The sequence below is a fragment of the Lissotriton vulgaris genome, chromosome 10 (genome assembly GCF_964263255.1).
Source record: "Lissotriton vulgaris chromosome 10, aLisVul1.2, whole genome shotgun sequence".
NCBI lineage: Eukaryota > Metazoa > Chordata > Amphibia > Caudata > Salamandridae > Lissotriton > Lissotriton vulgaris.
In genome coordinates this window covers 177,535,335-177,562,339 of record NC_141698.1, presented here as the reverse complement: position 1 = coordinate 177,562,339, position 27,005 = coordinate 177,535,335, and the positions used below count along the sequence as shown (strand labels likewise).

The window sequence follows — 27,005 nt, the reverse complement described above, 5'->3', positions numbered from 1 at the left end:
AAAACCTTGAGGCTAGCCAAGAATTACAGAAAGCGTGGCATGACCAAAAGGCTGTCTTGACTGAGTATCAGCCTGGACAGAAGGTATGGGTGTTGGAGCCAGTGGCCCCAGCAGCACTCCAAGACAAATGGTCTAGACCCCATACAATTGTTGAGAAAAAGGGAGTGGTTACCTACTTGGTGGACCTAGGAACTCCCAGGAGCCCCCACAGGGTGCTCCATGTCAACAGACTGAGGGCATATGTTGACAGGGCAGACATGGGCTTGCTCATGGCTACAGATGAGGGGCAGGAGGAAGAGAGTGACCCTCTCCCAGACCTGTTAACTCAGAACCCTGAAGATGGCTCAGTTGATGGTGTGGCCTTAGATGGCAGCCTCACTGAACATCAGCAACATGACTGTAGACACATTTTGCAGTCATACAGACATATGTTCTCATTGACACCCAGTCAGACTAACTGGTGTACCCATGTGGTGGACACTGGTGACAGTCTTCCTGTGAAAAGCAAGATTTACAGGCAACCTGACCATGTCAGGGACTGTATAAAGACTGAGGTGCAAAAGATGCTGGAATTAGGTGTTATTGAGCCGTCAGGGAGCCCCTGGGCTAGCCCAGTGGTTCTGGTCCCCAAACCTCACACCAAAGATGGCAAGAGAGAGATGAGGTTCTGTGTGGATTACAGAGGACTCAATGCTGTCACTAGGACAGATGCACACCCTATTCCAAAGGCAGATGAGCTCATTGACAAGCTGGCTTCTGCCAAATATTTGAGCACATTTGATTTGACAGCTGGCTATTGGCAAATCAGATTATCTGAGGACTCCAAAGCCAAGACAGCATTTTCTACCCCAGGAGGACATTACAAATTTGTGGTGATGCCCTTTGGTTTGAAAAATGCACCTGCCACCTTCCAAAGGTTGGTGAATCAAGTCCTTACTGGGTTGGATGACTTTTGTGCAGCATATCTGGATGATATTGCTGTCTTCAGCTCCACCTGGGAGGATCACCTGGTCCACTTGAAGGAAGTGCTAGAGGCTCTGCAAAAGGCAGGCCTCACTATCAAGGCCACAAAGTGCCAGATAGGGCAGAGTAAGGTTGTGTACTTGGGCCACCTTGTAGGCGGAGGCCAAGTTCAGCCACTGGAGAGTAAGATCCAGACCATAAAGGACTGGTCCCCTCCAACTACCCAGACTCAGGTCAGAGCTTTCTTGGGCCTGGCTGGGTACTACAGGAAGTTTGTTAAGAACTATGGGTCCATTTTGACTCCTCTTAATGATCTGACATCCAAGAAGATGCCCAAAAAGGTTCAGTGGACAGTAAACTGTCAAAAGGCATTTGAGGACCTGAAGAAGGCCATGTGCTCTGCACCTATCCTGAAGAGTCCTGACTACTCAAGAGAGTTCATTGTCCAAACATGCTTCTGAGTTGGGAGTGGGAGCTGTGCTTTCACAACTTAATGTAGATGGTCAAGACCAGCCCATTGCTTTTATTAGCAGAAGTCTGACCCCCAGGGAGAAACGTTGGTCAGCTATTGAGAGGGAGGCCTTTGCTGTGGTGTGGGCCCTGAAGAAGTTGAGACCATACTTGTTTGGCACTCACTTCAAGATTCAGACCGACCACAAGCCCCTCTTATGGCTTAATCAGATGAAGGGTGAAAACCCCAAACTACTCAGGTGGTCCATTTCCCTACAGAGGATGGACTTTACAGTGGAGCATCGCCCAGGGGCTGACCATGGCAACGCAGATGGTCTCTCCAGATACTTCCACTTAGAACATGAAGACACAACTGGTCAAGGTTAGTCTAATGTCCCTGCGCTTGGGGAGGGGGGGGGGGGGGGTTGTGTAGGAGAGTATGGTCTGCTATCCTATGGTCACCCCAAATTTTTGCATTTTGCTTCACTGGTTTGTGACTTAATGTGGCTGTGGGCCTGCTAACCAGACCCACAGCCTGCTGTTCTCTCTCTAAATTAATGCCAATGCACTCTAGGTGCATTACGAATTGGAACTGGTTCACCTTATAGGCCCCTGTAACAGTGTACTCCAGGTACCCAGGGCATAGGTGTATTCAAGGCCTACCAGGGGCTGCAGCATTTATTGTGCCACCCCTAGCCTGTCCTCCATATTTGACACAACTGGCTGATCACTCAACTGGGGTAAGTTGGTGTAAGCACCTCTTACTTAGATATAGTATCCCTATATCTAACCCTAACTGGACACATGTTAACCTATAAGCCACTCCTATGGAAGGCCTCTGCAGTCCTGGAGGCAGAGTGCGTGGTTTCATGTGAGATGGTGCTCTAGCATGAACTGAGCCTGTCTGCAGCTGTCGGGAACCACTCCCTTAGCTGTTTCCGGGATATTGCCATACCATATACTCTTAAGTGCATTATAATCCTCGCGGTTATATGCTAACTTTGGTTTGGCTTTATCAAAACATGTCGAGTAAGGTGTCATACGATTTGGAATACTATCCCCTCGACACGACATGTACATAACCTGAACCCCGGTTAAAGTTAACCCGAGCCTCAGCATCACAAAATGGATGCTGCCACCACAGACACAAGTCTGACCTCCTGCTGCTGGGAGTCCTTCCAGTGAGGGAGGCTTGGACAAAGGGTTTCCTCCCTTGGGAGGTGCGAGCACCACCCCAGACAGGATTTTGTGTATTGGGTAGGACAGGGCTGAATAGAATCAGACATGCCTGGGGCACACAAGGTGTCCTCGTGCATAAGCCAGTCCAAACCGGTGCTGGGGCTTTCCAGCCCCAGTCCTGGTGCGGAGCTGGACAAAGGAAAGGGGGTGTAACCGCCCCTCTTCCTGGTCCCACCCAGAGGAGGGACCTAGCAGATGACCCACCCCTCAGATTGGGAATAAGAGTGGGAGCAGTGCCATAGCACCTCAGATCATCCTGAAATCAACTTGAAACTAAGAAGACGACTGGACTTCGACATTCTGCTGCACAGAAGACTGAAAAGCATCTCCCTTGTGGCCTAGGAGTGGCCACCCTGTGAACACAGGCACCATCCAGCAACTCGACATCTGCTTTGCCGCAGCCTCCTGCCGAAGCCCGAGCCCAGAGACCGACGAGACCCAGACTCCCAGACATCTCAGAGCCCGATCCACAGTCCCTGCAAAGAAGAGACCCGTGGAGGCACCGAGAGACGTGGGACCGGACATCTCGAAAGACCCCCGGGAAGCTGACTACGCAGCACCCGAGGCCCCCTCAACGCTGTGCTTTAGGGTTTAAGAAGCTCCACAACCGAGCAGCATTTGCACCGAAGATCAGCCCCCCAGCATCTCCACGATCTGGGTGGGGCCCTTTTTGCATCTTGCCACTCGACGCGCCATCCCGGCCACTTGCCACGTGGCTAGCGGCTATCTTGGTGACAAAACCGACAATCAACACTGCGCGTCTGGTTGCTTAAGACTTGCCCTCGCTCCTGTAGAAAGGAGCACCCGCTCTGACCTTGCTGGTCCGAGTGATAAGCTTTCTTCACTTCCTGCGTGGCTTGCATTAGCCAAGGCCTGTTTGCTTCAATCAAGTTGCAGACACCGCCATCAGTTAGAGCCTTCGTGGGACAGCTCGTGATCGACTCCTGGACGTCCTCGACCTCTTCGTGTCCACGTGGCTGCGGAGACAAGCTGCACCTCATCGCCTGTTTGCATCCGACATCGCCTGGTTCCAACCTGGTTACACGGTAGTCACTGGCTAGTGACTTTGAACATTGTCCCCTCTGCTTTCAGGTCTTCACCCCTTCAGATCCACCCTTGAATCCACCGGAACTCTTCTCGTCTCGACGCCTGCAGCATCTTCAGCTCCAAGCACCATCAACCAGCGTGACGAAACCCGACACTACTTCGCACCTGTGCACCCGCTTCCTGTGGGTGAGGTAACTCAGCAACGCCGGTGTTCCTACACTGGTACACTCCTCTAGTGTATGTGTCTAAAGTTTCATCCTGCTAGGTTAAGCGGAATGTTCCTTAAACACTAACTTTGTAACTTTTACACACCATTGACATTGCATTGGTGTATGCGTGCACTTTAAGCGCTGCACCCGAGTCCCGCGGGCCTTTCCCGACTCCTTCACTGTTAGTCCCGAACAGCTCCAGCGATTCCCAAGGCCCTAGGCCTACTTCCTTTCAGCTAGGTGGTTCTTATACCACTATTTTAGTATATGGTTTAGGTGGCCCCTAGGGCTCATCCATATTGTGCAACTTTTGTGTATCTAAACTGTGTTTTGTTTTAACGCATTTGCTTCTGTGCTCATAAAGAGTATAGGGGATATTTGTAGTAAATAAATATATATATATTTTCAATATATATCTGTGCGGTGTCCTTTCATTTGGTAATCAAGGAGATTGTGTATGGTGAAACAGCTTGCTTCACATGCCTTTACAGAGTTTAGCCTAAGACTGCTTTGTCCACGCTACTAGGATAGCTGGTCTATAAGGTTGACTTACAACCAATCATCATAAGGGTTGCTTGGCATGTTACAAGGTGATCACTAGAACTAGTGAGCATCATATACCAGGCCAACTTCTCACAAGAATCATATTATTTCATATGTTCTGTCTGAAGTCAAAATTGTAGACAATTCCAAAATGATTGTACAATACATAGTAGTTGAGATTACTGCAGTGGCATAACGTTGTAAGAGTCATCCCGATGCATTTCGAGCCTGGGCTCTTCTTCAAGGGAAAACCGTCATGCCTCTGTGAAAAGAAAGACGCCGGTGTACGCGACGCATGGCGTTCCAATAATCCAATGTCAGTGGAGCAACACAATGGATAAAGATATGAATGTGTCTTTTATTCATATGTATGTGTATTTATTTCAACCCAGATGCAAAAGCATTGAAATTCTTTCATGAAGCGACAGTTTCACGAGTTGTTACTAGAGGTGCCTCTCAAGACACATACCACTGTTTAAAATACCTTCCTCAAGCTGAGGGGGTGTAGCATTATCACACACATTTGTATATATACTTTGTCTATTTTTTTTATCTTTGCTTGTTTTCCATTGGATACATAAATTTGCCATAGCTGTTTTGTGATAGCTATGAGTCAAAAATGTAAGGCTTTACATATTTTTATTAAAAATATTCTGTGAAAATGAGCTGGCAGCTTTAACATATAAAGCACTAACTAGCTTTTGAGTGGCAGTAAACGTGTATGCCAGTAATTCCAATTGCTTATATTAAAGCCTACTGCCATATGCTGTATGCTGTGGTAGGAGACACAATGTGAATTTTAGTGGAGCAACATAATAAATATATTTTATGAAAGGTTATTTTACCCATTCAAATCTTTATCTATACACAGACAGACACTCAAATGTATATTCACACACCTGCATTCTCTCAAGTCGTTACTATAGGTACCTCTCAAGTTCACGTTAGATGAAAAAAAACAGTGACATTCTTTCATGAAAATTGCAAAAAACACAGTTGATGGACAGAATGTGGAACAATGTCATACATTCACCCCAGTACAGGGATCTGGGCCTAAATCCATCGTTTTTTTGCACTCCACACCACCCTGGGTTAGACACTGGCTATATGCAAATCAGCTCTGACCCTGTGCCTCGTGGGAACAGTCCAGTCCGAACTACCAAGCCATGTCTTTCCCAGACCGGAATCAAGCATCCAAGGACCGGTTTCTGGCTATCAGCCTTAATCAGCCTGGATAGCTTGACTCCAGTGGTGTGGAGAGCCTGGGACTCACGTCTGAGTATACCCAGCACACTCGGGGTGAAAATTGCAAAAAACACAGTTGATGGACAGAATGTGGAACAATGTCATACATTCACCCCAGTACAGGGATCTGGACCTGAATCCATCGTTTTTTTGCACTCCACACCACCCTGGGTTAGGCACTGGCTATATGCAAATCAGCTCTGACCCTATGCCTCGTGGGAACAGTCCAGTCCGAACTACCAAGCCATGTCTTTCCCAGACCGGAATCAAGCATCCAAGGACCGGTTTCTGGCTATCAGCCGTCATCAGCCTGGATCGCTTGACTCCAGTGGTGTGGAGAGCCTGGGACTCACGTCTGAGTATACCCAGCACACTCGGGGTGAAAATTGCAAAAAACACAGTTGATGGACAGAATGTGGAACAATGTCATACATTCACCCCAGTACAGGTATCTGGGCCTAAATCCATCGTTTTTTTGTACTCCACACCACCCTGGGTTAGACACTGGCTATATGCAAATCAGCTCTGACCCTGTGCCTCGTGGGAACAGTCCAGTCCGAACTACCAAGCCATGTCTTTCCCAGACCGGAATCAAGCATCCAAGGACCGGTTTCTGGCTATCAGCCTTCATCAGCCTGGATAGCTTGACTCCAGTGGTGTGGAGAGCCTGGGACTCACGTCTGAGTATACCCAGCACACTCGGGGTGAAAATTGCAAAAAACACAATTGATGGACAGAATGTGGAACAATGTCATACATTCGCCCCTGTACAGGGATCTGGGCCTAAATCCATCGTTTTTTTGCACTCCACACCACCCTGGGTTAGACACTGGCTATATGCAAATCAGCTCTGACCCTGTGCCTCGTGGGAACAGTCCAGTCCGAACTACCAAGCCATGTCTTTCCCAGACCGGAATCAAGCATCCAAGGACCGGTTTCTGGCTATCAGCCTTCATCAGCCTGGATAGCTTGACTCCAGTGGTGTGGAGAGCCTGGGACTCACGTCTGAGTATACCCAGCACACTCGGGGTGAAAATTGCAAAAAACACAGTTGATGGACAGAATGTGGAACAATGTCATACATTCGCCCCAGTACAGGGATCTGGGCCTAAATCCATCGTTTTTTTGCACTCCACACCACCCTGGGTTAGACACTGGCTATATGCAAATCAGCTCTGACCCTGTGCCTCGTGGGAACAGTCCAGTCCGAACTACCAAGCCATGTCTTTCCCAGACCAGAATCAAGCATCCAAGGACCGGTTTCTGGCTATCAGCCTTCATCAGCCTGGATAGCTTGACTCCAGTGGTGTGGAGAGCCTGGGACTCACGTCTGAGTATACCCAGCACACTCGGGGTGAAAATTGCAAAAAACACAGTTGATGGACAGAATGTGGAACAATGTCATACATTCACCCCAGTACAGGGATCTGGGCCTAAATCCATCGTTTTTTTGCACTCCACACCACCCTGGGTTAGACACTGGCTATATGCAAATCAGCTCTGACCCTGTGCCTCGTGGGAACAGTCCAGTCCGAACTACCAAGCCATGTCTTTCCCAGACCGGAATCAAGCATCCAAGGACCGGTTTCTGGCTATCAGCCTGGATAGCTTGACTCCAGTGGTGTGGAGAGCCTGGGACTCACGTCTGAGTATACCCAGCACACTCGGGGTGAAAATTGCAAAAAACACAGTTGATGGACAGAATGTGGAACAATGTCATACATTCATCGCAGTACAGGGATCTGGGCCTAAATCCATCGTTTTTTTGCACTCCACACCACCCTGGGTTAGACACTGGCTATATGCAAATCAGCTCTGACCCTGTGCCTCGTGGGAACAGTCCAGTCCGAACTACCAAGCCATGTCTTTCCCAGACCGGAATCAAGCATCCAAGGACCGGTTTCTGGCTATCAGCCTTCATCAGCCTTGATAGCTTGACTCCAGTGGTGTGGAGAGCCTGGGACTCACGTCTGAGTATGCCCAGCACACTCGGGGTGAAAATTGCAAAAAACACAGTTGATGGACAGAATGTGGAACAATGTCATACATTCACCCCAGTACAGGGATCTGGGCCTAAATCCATCGTTTTTTTGCACTCCACACCACGCTGGGTTAGACACTGGCTATATGCAAATCAGCTCTGACCCTGTGCCTCGTGGGAACAGTCCAGTCCGAACTACCAAGCCATGTCTTTCCCAGACCGGAATCAAGCATCCAAGGACCGGTTTCTGGCTATCAGCCTTCATCAGCCTGGATAGCTTGACTCCAGTGGTGTGGAGAGCCTGGGACTCACGTCTGAGTATACCCAGCACACTCTGGGTGAAAATTGCAAAAAACACAGTTGATGGACAGAATGTGGAACAATGTCATACATTCACCCTAGTACAGGGATCTGGGCCTAAATCCATCGTTTTTTTGCACTCCACACCACCCTGGGTTAGACACTGGCTATATGCAAATCAGCTCTGACCCTGTGCCTCGTGGGAACAGTCCAGTCCGAACTACCAAGCCATGTCTTTCCCAGACCGGAATCAAGCATCCAAGGACCGGTTTCTGGCTATCAGCCTTCATCAGCCTGGATAGCTTGACTCCAGTGGTGTGGAGAGCCTGGGACTCACGTCTGAGTATGCCCAGCACACTCGGGGTGAAAATTGCAAAAAAACACAGTTGATGGACAGAATGTGGAACAATGTCATACATTCACCCCAGTACAGGGATCTGGGCCTAAATCCATTGTTTTTTTGCACTCCACACCACCCTGGGTTAGACACTGGCTATATGCAAACCAGCTCTGGCCCTGTGCCTCGTGGGAACAGTCCAGTCCGAACTACCAAGCCATGTCTTTCCCAGACCGGAATCAAGCATCCAAGGACCGGTTTCTGGCTATCAGCCTTCATCAGCCTGGATAGCTTGACTCCAGTGGTGTGTAGAGCCTGGGACTCACGTCTGAGTATACCCAGCACACTCGGGGTGAAAATTGCAAAAAACACAGTTGATGGACAGAATGTGGAACAATGTCATACATTCACCCCAGTACAGGGATCTGGGCCTAAATCCATCGTTTTTTTGCACTCCACACCACCCTGGGTTAGACACTGGCTATATGCAAATCAGCTCTGACCCTGTGCCTCGTGGGAACAGTCCAGTCCGAACTACCAAGCCATGTCTTTCCCAGACCGGAATCAAGCATCCAAGGACCGGTTTCTGGCTATCAGCCTGGATAGCTTGACTCCAGTGGTGTGGAGAGCCTGGGACTCACGTCTGAGTATACCCAGCACACTCGGGGTGAAAATTGCAAAAAACACAGTTGATGGACAGAATGTGGAACAATGTCATACATTCACCCCAGTACAGGGATCTGGGCCTAAATCCATCGTTTTTTTGCACTCCACACCACCCTGGGTTAGACACTGGCTATATGCAAATCAGCTCTGACCCTGTGCCTCGTGGGAACAGTCCAGTCCGAACTACCAAGCCATGTCTTTCCCAGACCGGAATCAAGCATCCAAGGACCGGTTTCTGGCTATCAGCCTTCATCAGCCTGGATAGCTTGACTCCAGTGGTGTGGAGAGCCTGGGACTCACGTCTTAGTATGCCCAGCACACTCGGGGTGAAAATTGCAAAAAACACAGTTGATGGACAGAATGTGGAACAATGTCATACATTCACCCCAGTACAGGGATCTGGGCCTAAATCCATCTTTTTTTTGCACTCCACACCACCCTGGGTTAGACACTGGCTATATGCAAATCAGCTCTGACCCTGTGCCTCGTGGGAACAGTCCAGTCCGAACTACCAAGCCATGTCTTTCCCAGACCGGAATCAAGCATCCAAGGACCGGTTTCTGGCTATCAGCCTTAATCAGCCTGGATAGCTTGACTCCAGTGGTGTGGAGAGCCTGGGACTCACGTCTGAGTATGCCCAGCACACTCGGGGTGAAAATTGCAAAAAACACAGTTGATGGACAGAATGTGGAACAATGTCATACATTCACCCCAGTACAGGGATCTGGGCCTAAATCCATCGTTTTTTTGCACTCCACACCACCCTGGGTTAGACACTGGCTATATGCAAATCAGCTCTGACCCTGTGCCTCGTGGGAACAGTCCAGTCCGAACTACCAAGCCTTGTCTTTCCCAGACCGGAATCAAGCATCCAAGGACCGGTTTCTGGCGATCAGCCTTCATCAGCCTGGATAGCTTGACTCCAGTGGTGTGGAGAGCCTGGGACTCACGTCTGAGTATACCCAGCACACTCGGGGTGAAAATTGCAAAAAACACAGTTGATGGACAGAATGTGGAACAATGTCATACATTCACCCCAGTACAGGGATCTGGGCCTAAATCCATCGTTTTTTTGCACTCCACACCACCCTGGGTTAGACACTGGCTATATGCAAATCAGCTCTGACCCTGTGCCTCGTGGGAACAGTCCAGTCCGAACTACCAAGCCATGTCTTTCCCAGACCGGAATCAAGCATCCAAGGACCGGTTTCTGGCTATCAGCCTTCATCAGCCTGGATAGCTTGACTCCAGTGGTGTGGAGAGCCTGGGACTCACGTCTGAGTATGCCCAGCACACTCGGGGTGAAAATTGCAAAAAACACAGTTGATGGACAGAATGTGGAACAATGTCATACATTCACCCCAGTACAGGGATCTGGGCCTAAATCCATCGTTTTTTTGCACTCCACACCACCCTGGGTTAGACACTGGCTATATGCAAATCAGCTCTGACCCTGTGCCTCGTGGGAACAGTCCAGTCCGAACTACCAAGCCTTGTCTTTCCCAGACCGGAATCAAGCATCCAAGGACCGGTTTCTGGCGATCAGCCTTCATCAGCCTGGATAGCTTGACTCCAGTGGTGTGGAGAGCCTGGGACTCACGTCTGAGTATACCCAGCACACTCGGCGTGAAAATTGCAAAAAACACAGTTGATGGACAGAATGTGGAACAATGTCATACATTCACCCTAGTACAGGGATCTGGGCCTAAATCCATTGTTTTTTTGCACTCCACACCACCCTGGGTTAGACACTGGCTATATGTAAATCAGCTCTGACCCTGTGCCTCGTGGGAACAGTCCAGTCCGAACTACCAAGCCATGTCTTTCCCAGACCGGAATCAAGCATCCAAGGACCGGTTTCTGGCGATCAGCCTTCATCAGCCTGGATGGCTTGACTCCAGTGGTGTGGAGAGCCTGGGACTCACGTCTGAGTATACCCAGCACACTCGGGGTGAAAATTGCAAAAAACACAGTTGATGGACAGAATGTGGAACAATGTCATACATTCACCCCAGTACAGGGATCTGGGCCTAAATCCATCGTTTTTTGCACTCCACACCACCCTGGGTTAGACACTGGCTATATGCAAATCAGCTCTGACCCTGTGCCTCGTGGGAACAGTCCAGTCCGAACTACCAAGCCATGTCTTTCCCAGACCGGAATCAAGCATCCAAGGACCGGTTTCTGGCTATCAGCCTTCATCAGCCTGGATAGCTTGACTCCAGTGGTGTGGAGAGCCTGGGACTCACGTCTGAGTATACCCAGCACACTCGGGGTGAAAATTGCAAAAAACGCAGTTGATGGACAGAATGTGGAACAATGTCATACATTCACCCCAGTACAGGGATCTGGGCCTAAATCCATCGTTTTTTTGCACTCCACACCACCCTGGGTTAGACACTGGCTATATGCAAATCAGCTCTGACCCTGGGCCTCGTGGGAACAGTCCAGTCCGAACTACCAAGCCATGTCTTTCCCAGACCGGAATCAAGCATCCAAGGACCGGTTTCTGGCTATCAGCCTTCATCAGCCTGGATAGCTTGACTCCAGTGGTGTGGAGAGCCTGGGACTCACGTCTGAGTATACCCAGCACACTCGGGGTGAAAATTGCAAAAAACACAGTTGATGGACAGAATGTGGAACAATGTCATACATTCACCCCAGTACAGGGATCTGGGCCTAAATCCATCGTTTTTTTGCACTCCACACCACCCTGGGTTAGACACTGGCTATATGCAAATCAGCTCAAGCTCAAGGCGCAGGACGCTTCTACGAGCGCTTTGCCTCGCCCGCAGGCCACGCCCACTTCCCCTGGCCCTCCCCTCTCCAGCTTTAAATCATGTGCGTTCCCAGGAAGCGCAGCGGACGAGCGCAGCGAGAGCGCCGTTTGCGCGCCGAAGGCGCGCTTAAGGCAAGCTCGTCTGCGCCCGGCCGGGCCCAAGGGCCACGTCCCCTGGTTCCCCCAGAGGTGACAGACTGGTATATAGCCCTGACCTCCTATGGAAGCTGCGGCCACCTACTTCTCCCAAGTGCGGATCCCTCTTACACCCCCTGGAGGTCCCGCGACACTGTAAGTACTGCAACTTAGATCTATGCACTATAACCAACAAACCCACAGTTGAGCTAAAGAACTACTCCATGCTTCTCCTCAATTGTAGGTCTCTTGTAAAACACTGCCTAGAGATCTCCCTATTGTTAGAGGAACACTCCCCAGATGCAATGTTCCTGACCGAGACATGGCTGAACCAAGACTCTCAGCCAGACCTAGCTCAAGCTATCATCCCAGGATACCAGATAGCGCGAGCCGACCAACCACTGGGCAGAGGTGGCGGCCTCGCGATCATATATAAAGAAAGCTACACTTGTCGCCACTTATCGGAAGTTATTGAAGATTGTGAGAATCTCTCCTTCTCTATCGAATTTTCTCCCAATGCCTGCTTTACCGGTATTCTCATTTACCGCCCCCCCGGTCCCATAGGACAATTTAATACATCTTTACTCTCGGTGACCTCCCAGTCGGTTATCTCTCCCTCCAACTTCTCCCTACTCGGAGATTTCAACATTCATTTCGACAACCCACTAGACCCCTCGGCACAAGAAACCCAGTCAAGCTTGGACGCATGTCAACTCGAGCAACGAGTGCCATCTGCTACACACGAAAAGGGGCACTTGCTAGATCCGATCTTCAGCAACTGCGACCAGATCAAAGTGGGCAGCATAACCAGACTTCCTTGGTCAGATCATTTTTTAATAGCTTTCAATTGGACCACTAGTAAACCACCCTCTTCCTTATTTACCACGAGGAAAACTCGTAACTGGTCCAAACTCCCCACTGACAACTGGGTTCAAGCTTTATGTACTACGAGACCTTCCCTCTCCCAAGACCCAACCCTTAACAATAAAAAATACGAGGAATGGATAACCACCTCTCTGGACCGGGTCCTCCCAGAACATGCACCAAAGTCCAAGAGACATAGCAAAACTGCTCCCTGGTACACAGAAGAGCTCAGGAACCATAAACGCCTCTGTAAAAGACAGGAGAGAAAGTGGCACACTTCATACAATCCCGAAGAAAAAGCCACCTATAGGGAAATGATCAGGAACTATAAGCTTGCAATTAAATCCTCGCAAGCTGCCTTCTACAATTTTAAAATCACCATGGCAATATCCAAATCTAAAGAAATTTTTCGCATAGTCAACTCCCTGATCAAACCCCCATCTCCGGTCACAGACAACAATAACTCACCGACCAAGTGCAATGATCTGGCGGAATTCTTCTTCCAAAAAATTAATAAAATTTATCTCTCCTTCCCTAATCCATCTACTGATTCCCCTGGTCAAAACCCGCACTTGACAGTAAATCCGACCAAGTGGTTGGAGTCTCTCCCCCTTATAACATTGGAAACCGTACAGAAACTGGCACAACAAATAAAATCCGGCTCCCCGTGTGACCCTGCCCCCCCAGGCTCACTAAATCTTGCCAGTGTTGCTATTTTCCCTACGCTCCTGGATCTCATGAACTCCTCTATAACCAGTAGGACGGTCCCTTCAACATGGAAGCACGCTATGGTACGGGCTCTATTGAAGAAACCTTCCCTTGACCCGGCCAACCCCAGTAATTATCGCCCGATCTCGTTACTCCCCTGGGCGTCGAAAATTCTGGAGAAACATGTCAATACCACTCTGACAACATTTTTTGAGGAAAACCACCTCCTCGACTCCTCCTAAACAGGTTTTCGTACCAAACATGGGACAGAGACCGCTTTATTGGCAGTGACTGAGGAGGCAAGACGGCTCCTGGATCGAGGAGGATCAGTGGCAGTGATCCTCCTCGATCTAAGTGCCGCATTTGACACGGTACATCACAAAATCTTGCTAACCCGCCTTGCCGACTTAGGAGTGACCGGAGACGCCCTGACATGGTTCAACTCTTTTTTATCTGACAGAACCTTTCAGGTCTTCGACGGCACATCCCGCTCATCAACTCGCCCCCTGGGATGCGGAGTTCCCCAGGGCTCCTCTTTAAGTCCTACGCTCTTCAACGCATACATGAAGCCACTGGCTGAGGTAGTTCGTCCGCATGGTGTCAAGATCATCTCCTATGCGGACGACACCCAGCTGGTGGTCTCCCTTGCTGAGAAGAGCGGCCTCCAGTCGCCACCAGACCTAGCGGCCTGTTTGGAGGATGTAAAGAAGTGGATGATGAGCTCATGCCTAAAGCTAAACGACGATAAAACTGAGCTGATGATCCTGGGCTCAGCCTCCCCCTCCTCCATAGAGCTGATCTGGCCATCAAGCATGGGAATGGCCCCACCCCCCAGAGACAACATTAAAAGCTTGGGCGTCTGGCTCGACAATTCTCTGAGCCTTAACACACAGGCCACTAAGACCTGCTTTGGCCTCCTTAGGGTGATTAAGAAAGTCCTTCCCCTCCTCTGTTCTGAGGCTCTGTTCTGAGGCCAAACAGATAATTATACAGGGCCTCATCCAATCTCGTGTGGACTTCAATAACGCCCTTTATTTGGGAGCACCAGACTATACCCTACAGAAGCTCCAACGCACCCAGAATTGTGCTGCCAGAGCGCTGCTGGGAATTCCCCGGAGGACTTCAGTAAGAACCGGTTTAAAGACCCTGCACTGGTTACCTGTCAGGGACAGAATAAAAATTTAAATCACTCTGTATCGCCACCAGACATTCTGGGTACCGGGCCCAGACATCAATCGCCCCCTGATTTCTCCCTACAGGCCCAACAAATCTCTTCGCTCTTCAACAGCATTTTTGGCCGAAATCCCCAGAATACGCAGAGCCAGAGCAGGAGGACGCTCCTTCTCGTATAATGTTTCCAAACTCTGGAACTCCCTCCCTCTGCAGCTGAGGAACAACCCCAACCTGACTACGTTCCGGAAACAGCTAAAAACCCTGCTATTCAATGCCTAAAAGTAACCTCAAGAGTGCTTCTTCTGTTTTAGCGCCTGGACGCCTCAGGGCAGCTGCAGCGCTCTACAAGTCACATTTTCTTTTCATTTCATTTCAGCTCTGACCCTGTGCCTCGTGGGAACAGTCCAGTCCGAACTACCAAGCCATGTCTTTCCCAGACCGGAATCAAGCATCCAAGGACCGGTTTCTGGCTATCAGCCTTCATCAGCCTGGATAGCTTGACTCCAGTGGTGTGGAGAGCCTGGGACTCACGTCTGAGTATACCCAGCACACACGGGGTGAAAATTGCAAAAAACACAGTTGATGGACAGAATGTGGAACAATGTCATACATTCACCCCAGTACAGGGATCTGGGCCTAAATCCATCGTTTTTTTGCACTCCACACCACCCTGGGTTAGACACTGGCTATATGCAAATCAGCTCTCACCCTGTGCCTCGTGGGAACAGTCCAGTCCGAACTACCAAGCCATGTCTTTCCCAGACCGGAATCAAGCATCCAAGGACCGGTTTCTGGCTATCAGCCTTCATCAGCCTGGATAGCTTGACTCCAGTGGTGTGGAGAGCCTGGGACTCACGTCTGAGTATACCCAGCACACTCGGGGTGAAAATTGAAGCTGCAGTTTCTCTAGTTGTTAATAGAGGTCACTCTCGAGTCGGATGCAAAATCCTCAAAAATCTATCTCAAGCTGCTGTTTCTGTAGGCATTACTGAAGGTGCCTCTCAAGCAGATTCAAAATCACTGAAAACCTTTTATGAAGCTACGGGTTCCTAGATCTTTACCAGAGGCCCCTCTCAAACCAGATTAAAAATCTTCAAATTCTTTCATGAAGTTGCATTGAAGTTGCAGAGCCACAAGTCGTTACTTGAGGTTACTCTCATGTCAAATGCTCGTACTTAAAATTACATTAAGCAAGTCGAGGGTGTGTGGCTTTAACATATTCATTTTCATACACACTTGTTCTGTTTTAGTGATCTGTGCTTATTTTCCATAGGATAAATACATTTGCCAAGGCTGGTTTGTAATAATACGTCACAAGTACAGATTGTAATCATTTTCTTGATTTTTATTAAATTAAGTGATGGTAAATACAGGTGCTTATACTTTGCTAAATGTATCTGCATTGGTTTAGGTGGTTTGAAGGATATGTAATGAAGCCTCCTAATGTAAATATACTCCATAATAGAAATGGTTGTATCCATTGATATATTCTGCCAGTCAGGCTGTGTTCAGTGTTTTTTACTAGTCTGCCCATTGGCCAGTGTGCCAGGCATTATTTCTCTCTATTCACTAGTCAATCTACTTGTGTTGTAAAAGTCTCTCTCTGCCTCCCTCTCTACCTACCTATCCTGTCTGTTGTCCCATCTGCTTGTCTTGTCAGTCCACTGACTGTCCCTAGTTTAAGCCCAGTATGGCTCCTTATCTCTTTAGTCTGCTTGTAGTTTGTCACCTTGTATGTCTGTTGCATAAACTATTACTTTGGTGCAGTTCTAAAAGGTTTGCTGTACCCCCATGGGTGACACAGGTGAACTTGATTTAATGCACCAACACTGACAGGTTATTGTCGCCCTGTAGAAACATACCAAATACATTGTTGAAGTGTAGTTATTGCTTTTGGTTTACTAACATTCCCTGTTAGGGGATCAGGGGCACCATGGTAAAGGAATCAAACGTATCTCGTTATTCCCAATATCACACATACATTGCAATAAGAAGAGTAGAGACTTTTAATTAAACCCATTTATTATAACAGGGCAAACCTGTTTATCAGCACATCTAAAATAAGTGCACAGGTTATCATAAAAACAGGAGGGAGGTAAGTTGTGAACAACGAGAATAAAATAAACATTTGTATCATAGTTAAAATGTCATTTAAAACCTAGCACCCTAATACATACTTCTATGTGTACACTAGGAGAGCATGAAGAGTAGATCAAAATGCAGGCTATACTTTGTTAGGGAAAACAACATACTTCATACCTTGTTGGCAGCAAGAGCTGTCTTTATCAGCGTTAGGGTGAAAGCAGTGTTCCTTATGAGGGGGAAACACGTGCTGCGGTAGCTGCCTTCCTCCGGACTCTGCTTTGTTATCATCAGGAGAGATGTAGCATCTTCGAGTAGGTGAGGCCACCTCTGGCAGAATCTTTTGGATAATCTAGATGAAGCAGCTTTCCTGACAAGTGGTCAAGTGACAGTGCTTATATACAAAATATTAACAGAGATTGCAATTTCTGGCATACGTTTTTGAATGTGTGACATAGAATATGCGCATCAAGGTGTATGTCCCAGATGCTTCCTTATGACTATATAAGGTGAAATAACTTCAATTCAGACTACACTATTTTGGCTATATGTCTGTATTTATTTTTACCTTGACATGGTGATAAATAGACAGGTGTCCCAGACTGATATTGCATCAGGTGTTTAATCTATGTCATTAGCCAAATTACTTTACGCTGTCACGGTTCTTATAAAGATATGGTCAAACGACATATGTGACATTGGCAGACATGACAATGACTCTGCATAAAAGTAGGAATGTGACGATTTCTGTTACCTAAGATGGTGTCAGGGCTACTCAAAATGGAGTCAGACCTTATGGACTTTACGCTAATATCAGCCTATCTGTTGTCTCTGCTGCTTGTCCTCAGTAGTTGTATTTAGCCTTCAGTCTATCTCATTGCCTGACAATCAAATCTGCAGTATTTCAATAGGATTAGCTAATAGCTTTTCATCCCACCTCCCAGCTAATGGCATAATACCGTTATTCCCTGGTGAAAATAATGAGTCAAAGCACTTGGGCTTCACATGATCTCAAATCTTCTAAGCACTAACTACATAATAATATCAAGAATACGGAAAGAAAAGCTGGCAGGACCTGACCAATAACAGAGCTCTAAAAATTATGTCACCAAATGTGCATTAAATCTCCATGCTCATTCTTGTAACTTGGACCCTGTAATTAAGTAAATTGCAAGGTTTTGTTGTACAAAATAAGTGGCAAATCCCTATGGATGTCGCACATTTTATACTGTAAGAACATCAGTTAAACATATTATTTTTTGCTGATCATTTTTTTCCCGCTCTTGTTTAAAAAATCCTTTGGAATTTTTCCAGAATTTCATGTAATCTATAGAAATGAGGTCCGACAATATTAAACATCCTTGCCTGTAAAGTAAATCAGAGGCACTTATTGGTGCATAATTGTACATTAGGAACGGCATATGCACAAAATTAAAATGATCAATAAAAAAAAGTAAAGTTACAATTTTGCCAACAGAATCCTTATACGCAGACTTTCCCCACAATTATATTTTTCTAAAACATCTCACATTCTTATTGTTTCTTTAAATTTGCACGGTTATTCTAGGAATTTTATAAAAATTGGAAAGTCCCCCCGATTTGTAAACTCTTGCCCCTCAATGAATACACTTGTACCGATTATGGCACATTATAAATATAATCTGTGCAATACATGGATATATCCTCCGAACATGGTCCTCCCTGGAGGCTGCGTATATGTCTGGAATCTCTCTGTTAAAGATGCGTGTCCTATGTAATGCCTGTGGTAAGCTAAACAAATGATTGAATATAAGAAATGGTACTACAGGAGTCTTACTTTACATTCTCCAAAATAGCTTTGTGAATAGCTATGGAGTGTGCACGTTTCAAAGGTATAGATGAAGTCAGTTGCTACCAAACACTTAACTGAAGGTGTTGCTCAATCTAAGTTTTGTACTGGGCAGTTCCATGCTTCTGATTGATAGAAATTAGTAGTATCCTATGTGTGACTAGATGTTTGTGATTGGTGGATGTCTAATACAGGCTGTTGTGTGCCACAGACAGATGCCCAGGAAGTGGCTTCGGTGGTGAGCGCCAGTGAGATCCGCGTTGTGGCGGAGCTTCTGCAAATTTCCCCTGATGGACTACAGAAGGCCATTACCTACAAAGTGACAGTAAGTTACCAGGAAATGTAAATCAAAGAGAGACAACTGCAAACATAGTCTGCGAGAGAAAGACAAGGGCAAGTGATGAAATTACAAATTATCGTAGAGATACAAATTTACTAAAATTGATGCAATTTTTAAATCATTTATATCAAGGAGCTGGGGGCCATCGTGGAAATTACGTGAGCTATTGCCCAGAGTTACATAGTGCTGGGCTGCCGCCGGAGCCAGGGATCGAACCGTGAACCCTGTGCTCCGCAGTAAGCTGCCCTGGCCCCTGCACCACACCTCTCCACACGTCGGTACAACCTTCTGCTTTTGTAAGCAAGAACAAGTCTTAAGTGTATTAGAATATACTGTAAAACGTTATCAGGGAGGGAAGATATGGGGGGCATGGAATAGCCACCAAGGAGTAATCTGTGAACCGCCTGCACTGAGATTAGATCTTGAAGCACAGGAATCTTCAAGATCTTAGCTTTAAATGCTGTTATGTTTTATTCTGTACCTTGCCACAATGACCCATGTATTGAAACTATGCACGTCCACCTGGGAGTTGGTTTCTTTATTGTAATGTCTTTTATTTGTTTTCAATAAAAATATAATTAAAAAAAAAGTTATCAGGCTATTATCAAAGGTAACTCACTCTTACACCTTTAAGTTTCCTTATTGCTTTTGTCTATTCACCATTAACAAGTGTAAAGTTGTTCAAAATTGTAGACGTACATGTCTCAGGTGGATGGAGCCAAATTTACAAGTGTAAGTAACTTCTTTCCAAAAAGGAGCAGTAGTAAATCCCGCACCACACATGTTAACCACTGCTACTGTGACATCCTGAGATAGAAAACAATGAAGGCAAGGCCTTAAAATAGAACCTAATAGGGAATCATGTTAAATTAAATCACTTTATTTTGACTTTTTAAAATATGTATATAAAATGAATTTAATGTTAGAAAATTAAAATATATTACAATTAAAAATAAATATTATTTTATGATGAAATATTATAACCTTCTTCATTTAAAAGGTGATGAAATATTCATTTCTTTCAAAGAATAATTACATTATTTTAAAATAATTATACACATAACATTTCATAATAGTACATAATAAATACATATAAATATTACACTTTCTGTAAAGATATTTTTTAATTCATCTTACAAAAAATCTTATTTAATTGAATATATCTAAATTAATTAATAGAAAATATTTGTACAAATGTGTTTCCCAGTTTAACTATGTTTCCTATTTCCTGTAGATTATCATTGGGGGATATCTGCCACCAGGACAGACAGCCCTCTATGTAAAGAAAAGAAAAAAAGTATAGTAAAAATATTTTTATGTTAGACATTAATGCAAATAATGCAAAATATTTATTTCAAATGTGAAACAAAATCTAAAAATGCTACTGCAATATTAATTATTATTTTTTTTAAATTTTTTTTTTGTCCTCATTACGCAACAGTTTAAAGTAAGGAAAGTTCCAGGGACCCTTCTCAACTTCGGGCAACTCTGAGAAAGGGAACCTCATACCTCCATATACTTGTAAGGAGAAGGATCCTTGTATCGGAATTGGGATGAGCTAGCCATTGTGGCTTCTCTTACAAGCCTTCCTTGATAATGTTACGGTAGCGTAATCATTGGACAATACAGCGGGGTATAATGAAGAATCCAGATATATTCCCCCATACGGTATAACCTATATATACACATCACAAATTTAAGATTTTAGATCACCCTTTATGAAACTCTTCCCAGATGTCCCAAAATTTATATTTTTTAGAGCTAAGCTTCTTATTTTTATCAAGGTTATACACTTTTAAGATTGACGCCAGCCATTCGTTATGGGTCGGTGGGGCTGGATTTATCCATTTTACACAGATCTCTCTCCTTGCCAAAAGAATCAAAATGAAAATTAAATTCTCTTGAGCTCTAGACAAGGGGCTTATTACATTTATATTGGTGCCCCCAATAATAACTAAGTTCATACTTACAGGTAGTTGTCTTCCCAATACCCCTTCTAAGGTATTACCCACATCTTTCCAGAAGTTATCCAAACTGGGACAACGCCAAAACATATGGAGGTCGTCAGCCATCTGTAGGGCACATTTTGGACAGCTCTTCACTGTGGCTCCGTTCATTTTGGATAACCTTTTTGGAGTCCAGTAGGCTCTGTGTATAGTAAGCAAATGATTCCTTTTGAGAGCAGCAGACGTTACAATCGACCAGCATTTGTTCATAGATACTTGCGATAGGTTGCTTGTATCCATCGTCGGCAGGTCTTTTCCCCAGGTCCTTTCCGGGATTAGGAAATCATCCTCCCCGGCCGAAATTAAGGCCCAGTACCAAAAGGATGTTTCTTTCAAAAATGGATTTCTCGTCTGCATCTTTGTTTCCAGGGAGATGTTACCTTTCCTAGTTTCTTTGAGGGTCTTACTCCAACTCAATAGCTGGTAATATTTGAATTTCGAAAGAATAGAGTTTGTACATTGAGATAATATTTCCCATTCAAGAAGTTTATTTTGAAAGAGAAGCTGTCCTCATTCTGTTATTTCGGCAGATAATAGAGGGATCGCTAAACTGTCCTTAAGGCATTCTGGTGTCGTCTGGGAATCCCAAATCGGGGCCTTATCACTATAGAAGGGGATATCTACTGTTGATCTCACACAATACCACAATATAGCAGCTGATTTCAGGACCTTCAATTTAATTTTTTTGAAGAACTTCGGGTGGCCGAATTTGTACAAAAAATGGCTGGTGTTGTTCGTTAGATTTTGTAGGAATAGTGGATAATTTTCGTAAGGGCCCAACAGCACTCTACTGCTTTTAAATTGGAAGGCTCTGCAGTATTCTAGGAGGTCTGGACTAGCTATACCTCCCTGTTCTTTCTTTCTCCTTAGTTTATGCCAAGCAATTCTTGGTTTCTTTGAAGACCATATAAAACTGGATAACTCACCCTGCATCTTTTTTATCTTTTCTCTATTAAATTCGAGCGGGATAGCGTTAAATATAAAGGTGAATTTTGGAAGAATTTTTATGATGTTAGATTTACCCAAGAATGTTAAGGGCAAACTCCTCCATACTTTCAGGAGCTTTTTTACTTCAAGTTCTACCCTATGGAAGTTTATTTGGGTTATTCTGTCAATATCTTTTACTAAGTCGATGCCCAAATACCTTATTTTTTCTTTACAAAAAGGGGAGACAAAATTTTCATTCCAGCTTATAATTTCAGTTTTAGTTTGGTTTATCTGGTATCCAGATATCCTCCCAAAAGATGTTAGGGTCTCTTCTGTTGTTTTAAGAGCTTCTTCCAGATCTGAAGTAAGAATCATGAGACCGTCTGCGTAGAGCGCTACTTTCTTATGCCACCCTTGATAACAAAATGGGGAGATTGAGGGAAGATTACTAAGACATTCTGCGATCGGCTCAATATAGAAGTTGAACAGCAAGGGGGAGAGGGGACACCCTTGGCATGTTCCCCTACCTATTAAAATATTGTTTGTTAGGTTGCCATTGATTAGGATTTTAGCTCTAGGAGAGTTATAGATGTTTTTTACAGCTTTTACAATGTTATCCCCCAACTTAAACTTTTTTAATACCTCACTTAAGTAACACCAATTAACTCTGTCAAACGCTTTGGCAGCGTCAATCGTGATTATTGAAAGTGGGATTTTCTCTACGATGGCGATGTCAATTGCCCCGATCAACTCTTGTGTGAGGTCTTGAAGGTGCCTTCCTGCCACGAAGCCCTTTTGGTTAGGATTTATTAAAGAGCCCGCGATTTTCCCTAGTCTTTTTGCCAAAATTTGGGTGAAGATCTTATAATCACAATTTAAGATGGATATTGGGCGGTAAGATTCACATCTTTTCGGGTTTTTACCTGGTTTCAAAATGACAGAGATGGTAGCCTCATTCCATGACTCAGGGATTTTCTCGTTATTTATAAAAATCTTATTAAATAGCACTGTTAATTGGGGAGCCAGAGTGTCTTTTAGCCTTATGTAAAATTCATTAGGAAGGGCATCCGGACCTGCTGCTTTACCTCTTTTTAGTTTCTTTATAGCTTGATCTACCTCCTCTATTTTTATTTTGCTGTTTAAGATTTCTTCTTCTTCAGGGGTCAGAGCTGGGATATTCTGTGTGTCTAAAAATTTGGTAATTTCCTCGATTTTAGGATTACAGTCCTCCGTATAAAGATTAGAAAAGAAGACTGAAAATTCTTCCTTTATTACTTTTTCTTCTGACCCATTTTGAGAACTGTCTGTTGGAATTATACTGTTTATTTTATTTCTAGCTTGGTCAGTTTTAAGCTTCCACGCTAGCATTTTTCCACAACCCTCTCCATATTCGTAATGGGCGAGTTTACTACTTTCCCATCTTTCTTTGATTTTACCTTCTAGTAATGTCAATAAGTCTTCCTTAACTTTAAGCCTTTCCTTAAGTCTGTCTAGGCGTCTCTGGGATGATGTATCTATCAAGATCTGTCGATCCAGTGTTTTTATATTCTCTTCTATTCTCTGAATCTCTTTTTTTGCCTCCCTTGATTTATATATAGTTAGGCTACTGGACTACGGCAACGCCCTCTACGCCGGAACCACCGCCAAGCTCCAGAAGAGACTTCAGCGGATCCAGAACGCCTCAGCCAGACTCATCCTCGACATCCCACGAAACAGCCACATCTCCGGACAACTGAGAGACCTGCATTGGCTCCCCGTCAACAAAAGAATCACCTTCCGTCTCCTCACCCACGTACACAAAGCCCTACACGATCAAGGCCCGAGCTACCTCAACAACCGAATCAACTTCTATGCTCCCAAACGCCACCTCCGATCAGCCAGCCACGCCCTCGCCGCCGTCCCACGCATCCGTAGAGCGACAACAGGAGGAAGGTCCTTCTCCTACCTGGCCGCCAAGACCTGGAACTCCCTCCCTCCCGACCTGCGCCTGACCCAAGACCACCTCTGCTTCAGGAAGAAGCTCAAGACCTGGCTGTTCGAGCAGTAACGGCACCCCCCCCCCCCCTAAGCGCCTTGAGACCCTACGGGTAAGTAGTGCGCTCTATAAATGTCTTGATTGATTGATTGAGGCTACAGATCTTGCCCCTTATTACTGCCTTATATGCTTCCCAGACTGTTTGGGGTAAGGCACTTCCATTATTGACCTGGAAATATAAGTCAGTCTCCTGTATAAGTTGTTCAATTAATACAGGGTCTAGGAGAGCTGAACGATCCAGTGTCCATCTCGGGATCGTTAAATCACTAGTTATTTTTAGTGTCACTTGGACAGCCGAATGGTCTGAAAGGTGCGCGGGAAGGTGAATCACGTTATCAATTTTTTCTACTAGCCCCTGATCTATTAAGAAGTAGTCGATTCTCGATTGTATACCAAGCTTTTTATTATTAAAGGTGTACCTATCCTGTTTGATGCCCTTCTCTTTCCATACGTCAGTAAGGCTTAAGTCTCTTATATGCTCCCAACCACTCTTTCATTTTTGGCAGACTATCCTGTTTTCCTCTAGTGTTTCGGTCTGTTTTTGGATCTGGAATAATGTTAGTCACCGCCCAAGATCACAGGAAAATTTACCGAAATCAGTTGGGAGTATAAAGATTGAAGTGGGGTAGGATCGTCTGTATTAGGTACGTAGTACCCTGCTAAAATAAGAGTGTTGTTAAGTATACTAATCTTAGCTAGGGCCCATCTCCCCTTAGAGTCTGTCTCAGATGTTAAGATTCCCGCTTTCAAAGATTTTTTTTATGAGAATAACAACGCCTTTTATAACGCACTGTTAGTCAGTACATACATAATCATCGACCCAGTGGAGCATTTTAATTATCTCCTCCCATTCTTTTTTAAGTAAGTGTGTCTCTTGTAAGATTAAGATTTCGCTATCAATGGATTTTAGATATTCAAAGATTTTCCGTCTCCTGCTCTTGGTTCTTAACCCATTAACATTCCAAGAAGTTATTTTATACTCTTTAGGTTCCTTCCCATCTCTGTCTGTTAAGTGGTTGGATTCCATTTTTAACCTGCTGGGTCCTGATTATCTCCTTTCTTTTAAGATGAGGACTTTTTTTGTATTTTTCCCTACTTGAAGGCAAAGGACAAAAACATAGAGGAAAAACTTGAGTCACTAGAAAACCAGTCCAGGAGGTCCAATTTGAGATTTCTTAATGTTCCGGAAGATTGGGAAGGGACAGACATAAAGAAATTTATATTATCGCTAATAGAAGAACACTTCCCATGGAGTAAAACCCTAGACCTGGAAAACGATATCCAGCGGGTACATCGTGATCCTTTCGGGAAACCTAAAGAAAGAAAATACCCAAGAAAGATTCTGGTGAATTTCAGGTCCTACAATCTTAAAGAGAGGATTCTGAGCGAAGCTTTAACCCCTTCCATGCTGATGACGGCCCCCATCCGTCATGCACCCATCCGTCATGCATTACAGTGCTCGTGTGCTGATGACGGCTGGGGGCCGTCATAAAGCCATTGATTCTTTAAAAGCCTAGCACACGAGGAAAATCGGCCCAGCATGGAAGGGGTTAAAAAGTGGGACATATACCAGAGAAGACTGGTCTTTTAAGATTAGATCCGACATTGCGAAAGTGACCCAAGATAGGCAATGGGAACTAGGCCAAAAAATGCCCGAACTAAAATCTCTCGGGGCAACAGTACAAATGAAATTCCCAGCCTCACTTAGGATTATGTGGAGGAATAAGATGTACAATATCAAAGATCCTCTAGAAGTTGACTCTCTTTTAGTGCTGATGCGCGATCAAATATAAATACAATCCAACTCTTAGATTGAAAACATCTACACACATCTACACACACTTTAAACTCTCAAAAATTATGCAGCAGAACGCTGTAACAGTAATAGCAGTAGCAACTTCCAAATAGTGGTTTTTTTTTTGCGAACCAGGCACGGGGCTCAAAGTGGGCTATAATTAAGGCCCAAAGGAAAGGGAGGCTTTCCCAGGGAGGGAGTGTCTCCCCGTGTCTTCTTCTTTCTTTTTTTCGGTTTATTGTATATAATTACAATCACAACCACAATTGGTTCTATGTACTCTTAAGAAGGGAGGAGGGGGGGGAGCACACGGGGGATGGGAGCAAAATATTAATTATTTAAATTTAAAATTCAACTGTATGCAATTTATCACTGTAAAAAAATATTTTCCTGAAAATTAAATAAAAAACTCTTCCATACAAAATATATATTTTTTATTATGTATTATTATTAAAATGAATATATATATCAAACTAATTAAAAGTAATTTAATTATAATTATTAAACATTAATGTTACATTAATTCTTAAATTCAAAAAAGGTTATAAAATACTTTATAATAAAATATTTTGTTTCTATTTTTTAGATAATTTTTTTCACATTAAATTCACCTTATATTTAACCAGTTTAAATATTTACATTTTATTTAACATTATTTCCTATTAATTTTTATTGTAAGTCCCTACCTCCATTAATTTTTATGGGAGAGTGTTTCAGTACTCGTGGTTGGCAATGTGTGGTGCTGGATGTATTCCAGCTCTGAGCTGGAGTACATTTACTATTGTTTGGGCAGTAGTAACTATAGAATTGCATTTTATAAATTGCAATGGGCTTTTTCTTTTTTTGGTGGGTGCATGTTCCTATCTAAACCTCTCCCTAAGCTTCCTAGGCACCTCTTTACTCCTCCCTAAACTTCTTCCATTTAATAGTAAGAATGCCCCTTTTTCCCTCCCTTTTTCCTGGTACTTCCTCTGGTCTCTTCCCTGTTTACTACTAGTAGTAATTTTTGGGGCGTATTACAATGTTGGTTGGAGTTGCCTCCGACCGACATCGTCTTGGACTCGGGACTGACCAGCTTCTGGTCTGCAGTTCCTACCGCCTGATTACAATACGACTAGACGCTGTTCGGTCACATACTCACTTTTTTCTATAGGAGCTTGTGTCACTGCCTTAAATCGGCCGTTATACAGGCTTCTATGGAGAAATGGGCTGACACACAGTGCATGGATTTACAGGGGAGCACCCAAGACACCCCCTCGATCATCAAACTTAGACTGCGGAGGCAAGGGAGCCCTGCTGGGAGCCCCCAAAGTTGCTTTCCGACAGCCTTTCCATTTCAGAAAGGCCGGCACG

General features: G+C 45.0%; 1 protein-coding gene across 1 annotated transcript in view; it reads left to right on the top strand.

Annotated features, from left to right (window-relative positions):
- MYO15A (myosin XVA) overlaps window positions 1–27,005 on the top strand; it is a 1,716,372-nt gene that overhangs the window by 230,223 nt on the left and 1,459,144 nt on the right. Inside the window, exon 14 of the mRNA XM_086939741.1 lies at window positions 18,761–18,874. Within this exon, the coding sequence (XP_086795867.1) occupies window positions 18,761–18,874 (114 nt within the window). The remainder of the gene's footprint in view (window positions 1–18,760; window positions 18,875–27,005) is intronic.